At 39.2% G+C, this 8,229-nt stretch overlaps 1 protein-coding gene across 1 annotated transcript; it reads left to right on the top strand.

Annotated features, from left to right (window-relative positions):
- Nucleotides 1-2,337: 2,337 nt before the first annotated feature.
- On the top strand, nucleotides 2,338-2,901 carry LOC131875993 (anther-specific proline-rich protein APG-like). Its single transcript, XM_059220748.1, has one exon. The coding sequence runs from the start codon at nucleotides 2,338-2,340 to the stop codon at nucleotides 2,899-2,901; it is 564 nt and encodes a 187-aa protein (XP_059076731.1).
- The last annotated feature ends 5,328 nt before the right edge of the window (nucleotides 2,902-8,229 follow it).

The raw sequence follows: 8,229 nt of genomic DNA, 5'->3' as shown, positions 1-8,229 counted from the left end.
GAGGAAAGGGAAGGTATAAATAGAAAAGCCAAACTATATAGAAAAGAATATTCAGATCACAAATTTGAATTGTTTCTAGGAGGTTTCATTTGTCCAATTCAGTTAAAAGAAGAGAAGACTTGGTTAGAGGAGCTAGATTACAATTTGTCCCAAAGGGTCAATCAAATTATCAACACTGATGACACATCTTTATTTGTCCAAACTATTGAAGAAATTGAAAAGGTGAAATCTCATTACGATTTTATAGAGATAGAAATTGGGCATTTAAGAGTCACTTGGAAAAGGCTAGAAGACATGAAACAGAAGGTTGTTAGTTTTGCTTGGCCAAGTGATGATGTTTTCCAGGAATGGAAGGATAATTATGTCGGACAAAAAGAAGATTCTCTGGAGCAGTTAGAAGAGGTTGCAACAGAACAAAAGGCACAAGAGGTTGTGGATGTTGAAAAGGACTTGTAACTACTTCTTGGAAAAGAATTGCGGATGTAACAAACTTTTTGAAAAGGGTCCGAAGCTTGTATGCATCCATAATGTTATAAATGGATACCAGGACTAGTAAAAGAATGGATCACAAGAATTTGTAAAGAAACTCTGCAAAAATTTATCTGTGTTTTTCTAGTGTTTTATATAAAACTATCTAAGTTTTTGTAAGATTTTCCAAATTGAATATAAATATACAGACCATGAACTTTGAGCCTAAAATTTGTGTTGTCTTGTGGTATGCTTTCAAATATTTTACTAGTTTCATTTGGGTAATTTAGGGTTATTTCAATTGAACAAGGATTGTAATGCAATCTTTATAGATATGTTTCTGAGCTTTCTTCTTCGGGAGGGGAATTAAATATGCGAGAAATATCTTTATTAGTAGGTTATTTGTTGGGAACTTTGAATTTGATGAACACTATTTAGTATAACAAGGGAAGATTCTCATACATGTCAAGCATGTATGGAGTTGGTAGAAGCCAAAGTGATTGAGATGCATGGATATGTTTAATTCTAGAGTTCTTGTTTAAAATAGATGACTCTGTAGCCTGGATAAGGCACTGGTATCTGTTAATGTTTTCTTTTCTAAATCTCTTGAAGATCAACACTGAAAATGAGCCTAAGTTTTCCTATATTTTTTCAGTTTTTCATTTAAGGCGATAAGATCCACTAGTTTTTGGACAATGGTTACTATGGATTTTTTTAAAAAGTGTGAAAATATTCACATAAGGTATACCTGCGTAAACTTTGGATAAGTTCGAAGTGTAGAAGGTTATTAAAACCTTGTCATATGTTGCTCTAAGGTTCTTGTTCCTTGATTTCTCCATTCACATGCAGAGTTATTATTTTTCATCAAAGGGGATAAGAAGGGTGTTGGTGTAAATAATTATTCATCATGGATATTATTACACTTACTTAAGTTTACTTAGGATAATGCATTTCATAGTAGTTTGGATATGAGACACTTGGGTGTTTGTGCCACATTGGGATAGTGTGTGTAGGAGAAATTCCACCTCTTATGGTGTTGATCTTGTTATTACACTATCATATCCACTTATAGTGGAGTGATAATTCCACCTTCAGTGGGTGATCCACCTCATGTGGAATATTATATTATTTCTCCTACCTACCCACACCTATTTCCTACCTACCCTTGTTTCTTATTGAGCCACATGTCATATTTGTGTGCTCATACATATCCCTAGCCTTGCCTATATAAGCAGGCTCATCTACATTGTATGTAACAACAACTATTGAACAATTATTGATCATTTTCTATTGATGAGAATACAGTTTATTCTTGTCCCATATTATGTCTCTATTTTGTACTTTTCATTGACCTCTTGATCTTGGCAAAATCCAACATGGTATCAGAGCTATTGGAGCTTCATTGATTCGTCTTGAAGAGGCATTATTGCGATGTCAAGAGGCAGATCTGAGGAGCAGCATCTTTTGGAGGCGTCCTAGACTAGATCCGACCTCACCATTGCGTCCGGAAGGCCATTTCCATGTATTTTGGTTATAAAATTGGCCTATTTTGGTGAGAAAATTTTTTTCTCCATTTTTGCCCTATTCGTACGGATTTTTCGAATATCCCTGTATTTTTCGAAAAAAAAAAAAATTAATTTTTATTTCTGAAAAAATTATTTTCAAAATATTTAAAATCAAAAATCAAAAAATTGAAAAAAAATTGAAAAAGATCAAAAGTTGAAAAAGAAATCAAAAAAAAAGATTTTTTGGGGGGTTCGCAGACCCCCCCCCCCGTAACCCGCAGATTGCAGGTACCTTCCGCAGAAAGTACCTGCACGTCCGTCCTCATTGCGCCGTCGGTTGTACCCGCTCGTGCTAGCCGGCCGGATGCCGCACCTGCGCCGCCCAGCACCCGACGCCACCTCCGCTTCCCGGCAGCCTCTGGCAACTCCAGCTCCAGCTCCGAGCCCGCAGCGTCCACCGCCACCACCGCCTCCCGCGAGCGGCCCCCGCCGCGTCCTCCAACGCCGCTGTCCGCCCGCAGGTTCTCCACCTGCTGCTTGTCCGCGCCTCCCCGCAGCTCTGCCCACGCTGCACCGGTGCCCTCCGCCCCGCTCCGGCTCTGCTACCTCCACTCCCAAGTCTCTATTGGTGCCGCTCATCCGCAACTGTCGGTTCCTCTCGGCTCTTCCGGACCGCTGCCCGCCACACAGACCGGAGGAACCCGCGCCCGCCACGTGGCAGGCGGCCACTGGCCCGCGGGAAAACCGTACAGACAGTCAGCTATTTCCGTATGCCACGTCAACCGTACAGATGCCACGTCACTCGCCGAATCAGCTCGCACAGTCAGCAATTCCGTACAGTATGGAACATACAGTCAGCTTGCCACGTAATCTGTCAGTACGGTACGGACGTCCAGTCAGCAGGGTGAAGTTTTGGCGACGGTCATAAGGCTGTCAAATTTAATCCAATGAATTGCTGACATCAGCGCCACATCAGCAGGGTTTGAAAATTTTTGGACCCCCTCTCATTTGCATTTTTGATTTTGCAGTTCAACTTCAAATGGCCATAACTTGCTCATTTTTGCTCCTTTTTGGGTGCAATTTTTTTTGAAATGGGCTAGAATTTCATGCTCTCCGTAGTGGTGAAAGAATTTTTTGATTTTGATGCATGGATTTTTTAGAAAATGCAATTTTTGGTGACTGTCCCTGAGTAATCCCAGTTTTTGCAACTTCAGAGGCTTCGTTTGGGGTCATCCGACCTCCTTTTTAGGTGCCATTTTTTTTGAAAGTGTGTATTTTTTCATCTACTTTCACATGATGCTATCAGATTGATGTCATTGTAAGTAGAAATTGTACTTTCAGATGTTGGCCATTTTTGGCTCTCTTGGTACTTGTATATTTGCTTGAATCTCAGTTAGATTCATTGCACTATTGATTGAAGTCTCTTGTATCTCATTTTAGAAGTTGTAAAATTTGCATCATAAGCCCACTTTGCCTTGTTTTGCAAGTGGCTCATTGTAATCGCACTAAGTATAAAGTGCCAAAATCATCACTTTTGGGGGGGTACTTTGAGTGATTGAATTTGGGGGGTGTCTCTTGTGCTTTTGTGCTCTTGTGTTCTTTCCTTTTTGCTGCTATGGGTTCTTCTAAGTTTCCTCTCTTAACTCCACATAACTATGCTACTTGGAAAATTGATGCATGGAGTAAACTTATGGAAAAAGGACTCACTCATTACATTGATGGAACTATTGTTGCTCCAGCTGATCCTAAGGCTGATCCAGTTGGTCACTTAGATTGGCTCACTAAAAATATCATGGCAATTGGTACCTTAAGAAAGTATGTATCAAAGGATCTCATTTTTCATATTGAGAAATGCACTCTAATCAAGGATGCTTGGCAAAAGTTTCAAGACTTGTATGGTCAAGTTGATGAGATTAGGGGATATCAAATTGATAGTGATCTCAGCATGTTAGATCCCAAGAACTTTGATACTATACAAGATTATGTCACTAAGGCAAATGAGTTGAGGGCACAACTCAAAGATTGTGGCATTGATAAAAAGGATACTCAATTGATATTCAACTTGATAGGGAAGCTTCCACAAGAATATGCAGCATTTGTTTCTAGTTTCCAAACCCATAGGATGACAATGGGTTCAAGCTACAAAATGCCTACATTTGATGCTTTCAATGAAATGTTGATGATGGAACAAACTAAGTTGATAAGCATGGGCATTCTTAAGGCTTCTTCTAAGTCTCAAGCATTAGTGGCAAATCAAGGAAAGGACAACTCAAACAAGAAGAAATGGCAATCAAAGCCTAAGGAAAAAGCACCATCTTCTCCACAACAAGGAGATTCATCCTCTTCCAAGAGAGATAATTCACCAAAGAGAGAGAGACCTACTTGTGCTTATTGTAAAAAGATTGGTCATGAGGAACATCATTGCCATACTAAGAAGATTGATGAACTCACACATATCATCAAAAAGCATAACATTGATTTGCCTAAAGTCTACAAGAAGGATGATTCATCAACTTCCACTTCCTCACATTCAAAAGGAAAAGGGCAAGCATTCATGGCTTCTACAAGTGGAAAAACTCACTCTTTTGGAACAAGGAAAGGAAAAGCTCTATGTGTTACTATCAGTCATGATTCAGAGAGATGGCTTCTAGATTCAGGGGCTTCTCATCATATGGCATCTTCACAGTCTATGTTCTCTACATTTGAGCCTTGTACCATGCCACAGATTTTGATGGGCAATCATACATACATGGATGTGATTGGGAAAGGATCTATTGACATTGGGGATAACTCCTTCAATGATGTGTTGTGTGTACCCCACTTGACAAACAATCTCCTTTCTATCTATCAAATCACACATGGCGCAACTAAGAGAGTTGTGGAGTTCACACCTGACTCAGTTTTTATTAGAGACATGGAGACTAGAGCTATCATTGCGACTGGGGTGGTTGATCATGCATCTCGGTTATACTCCTTTTCAGATTTTGTTGATGATGATGATTTCACATTTGATGATTCTACACATGATGATCACACTTCTTCTGATGATTCAGATTTTGAGGAGAACTTTGGACACTTGAACATGGGGATTCTCACATGTAACCCAGTTCTTGAGTCTTGTATTTCATCTTCTCATATTGATATCACATCACCTATTGCACCTGATGATGCAGATAGTGCGACAGTTTTGCCTTCATGTGATTCAGTGCAGCAGGATATACATTGTCTTCTAGCTTCAGATTCATGGGATGATTACATGACAGATATTCCAGGTTTGTTTGTGGAATCCTACATTGCAGATTTGGGAGACATCATTGATGACATACATCTTCTCTTTGATGAAGATGATCCTTCTTCGATTGTTGCGAGGGCACACTCTGACCCTCTTGTTCATTCTCTACATGATTATTCTTTCGAGGTTGACATGATTGTGGATACTTATGTACAGCAGTTGGAGGAGGTCTCTTTATGCTTTGAGGAGACACATGAGTCTTTGGATATTGTTCTACATTCATCTTCACTAGATGTTGGAGTTCCTTTTTCAGCAGTGTGGCACAGTTTACCACCTTTGGAAGGGGTATCTTTCAGCATCGACATGGGGACACTTGAGCAATTTTCAGAGATTCCTTTCATCATGAGTTTTCTTCATACATCTTCCCTTCATGATTGGGGAGACTTCATGGATACACCTTTGGTTTTGTTTCTTCCTAAGGGGAGGAATGTTGTTCGACGTTCGTGGAGCAGTTTCTTCATACATCGAGCTTCTATCATTGGTGCAGATTCTTCTTTGAGGGAGGATCACAGTTTGACTTCTCTTCTTCTCTCATATGGGGGGGACTTTTTCCTCACATGGGGTTTTGTTCCTCACATACTTCTATGAGAGTTCTCTTGTATAGCTATCATCTCTCTTTTTGGGGGAGGGTTTTTTCCCATTGGGTTTTTCTCTCTTTCCCCACTTTGTGAGAGATTTCATTGCATTGGTTTGCATGCATTTGCATTTGTTCATGGGTACCTAACATGGCCTCGTAGCCGGGACCCATCTTGCATTGCTTAGTTGCATTGTAGACTTAAGTGCATTCCCCTAAGTTGCACTTAAGGGGGGGTGTTGGTGTAAATAATTATTCATCATGGATATTATTACACTTACTTAAGTTTACTTAGGATAATGCATTTCATAGTAGTTTGGATATGAGACACTTGGGTGTTTGTGCCACATTGGGATAGTGTGTGTAGGAGAAATTCCACCTCTTATGGTGTTGATCTTGTTATTACACTATCATATCCACTTATAGTGGAGTGATAATTCCACCTTCAGTGGGTGATCCACCTCATGTGGAATATTATATTATTTCTCCTACCTACCCTTGTTTCTTATTGAGCCACATGTCATATTTGTGTGCTCATACATATCCCTAGCCTTGCCTATATAAGTAGGCTCATCTACATTGTATGTAACAACAACTATTGAACAATTATTGATCATTTTCTATTGATGAGAATACAGTTTATTCTTGTCCCATATTATGTCTCTATCTTGTACTTTTAATTGACCTCTTGATCTTGGCAAAATCCAACAAAGGGGATCAGAATATGAGAACAACAAATAGGAAAATAGAATAATTAATAAGATGATGAGGACATATGAAATTAAAAGAAATAGATTAATTAAATTAATTAAATTAATTAAATAATAGATTATTTAATCAATTAGAAGAATAATTAGTACATGATCAATGAGACATTTTTAGGTGTCTACATTTGCCCCTCTTTGAGACAAAGTCGAAATGACATTGTTTCAAAGAAAATGAAAAATTCTGCCCCAGTATGCCTTGGTACTACTGTATAGTGTAAATATGCCCCCTTGGAAAAGGTGTCAAAAATTTCCAAAATTGAGACCATGTTTTCGATATCAGTGTAATGAGCAAGCGTGTGGAATTTCATGCGATTTCAAGATTGTTTGAGTAGGCTACGAGATGTTTGAACCTGGTGGGGACCACAGGTGTCGAGGTGTCAAAAAACCCTAATTTTGAGCTATAAATAGAGATTTTTAGGTTTTCATTTTCTCATTTGCACTTTGGTATTTCCTTGGTTTTGTTTGCAATTTGTGTGTTTTGTTCTCAGTATTTGATCATCATGGTTGGTTATAGAGCTCGATTGCACCTGTCTGACCGAGTACATTCATATCAGAGACCTACTAGGACTGGCGGCATGGTATTTTTCCAATTTTTTCTCGATATATGCCTATTTTATGTCTGTTTTTCAAAAAAATTCCATGATCAATTTTTGCTATCTGTTACGCAATCACTTATCGAATTTCACGCATTAGTGTTAAGTGTACCGCAAATTCTTTAAATGCTATGCATGTGCCCTAAGTGTTACGCATTAGCTTTATCATGCTGCATTCATGTATACCATTACACATAAGTGTCAATCGTTATGCATGCGCCCATTTCATTACGCATTAGCTGTAATCATTATGCAAGAGTCATATTTGTACCGCATAAGTCATAACTATCATGCATTCGTTGTGTAATTTTTTGTCATGCATTTGAAAATATTTAAGTTTTTCAGGATCAGATATCTGATATTTTGATCATTTTCTCATTGTAGGAGAACATTGGAGTGTTCTACTACCGACAGAGCAGACCTAGTGGACTTGATCTTCGAGCTGACTTACCAGATGAGGAGATTGAGCATATTCGACAGCTTGGTCTATACCATGTTTTACATTTGCCAGAGGTTATGGCCAACAGGGCCATGATTATAGCTTTGATAGAGCGGTGGCATTCCGAGACCTATTCGTCTCATCTTCCGACTGGTGAGGCATCCATTACATTAGAGGATGTATGGCATATACTGTGTATTCCCATTCATGGTGAGAGGTTATATATGACCATGATGATGGCATTGCTGGACTATGTGCACTTTTCGAGTGTGAGATTCAGGACTTGTAGATTAGTGGCCGTTATGAGATCCCTTGGGCCAGATTAGACTATGATGACCTGACCATTGTATTATGTGGTATTGTCACTGGTTTACTGATACCTAACAGATGAGGTCATGGGTTTCCAGTTGGATGGGGCAGAGTGGTCCATGATATGATTGTGCATCATCGACTATATGCTTGCGGTCCTTGTCTTTTAGCTATGTTATACTATTAGATGCATGGTATAGTCTATCTGGGATACCGTTCTATTAGTTGTGGTGTTACTTTGCTTCAGACATGGGCATGCGAGCACATTTCTATTTCTAGGCC

Source organism: Cryptomeria japonica, chromosome 5, assembly GCF_030272615.1.
Source record: "Cryptomeria japonica chromosome 5, Sugi_1.0, whole genome shotgun sequence".
NCBI lineage: Eukaryota > Viridiplantae > Streptophyta > Pinopsida > Cupressales > Cupressaceae > Cryptomeria > Cryptomeria japonica.
This window is presented reverse-complemented; position numbering and strand designations above follow the sequence as displayed.

What these genes read in the sequence shown, in the direction of transcription:
- LOC131875993 (XM_059220748.1), top strand. Translation starts at nt 2,338, where the DNA reads ATGCCGCACCTGCGCCGCCCAGCACCCGACGCCACCTCCGCTTCCCGG.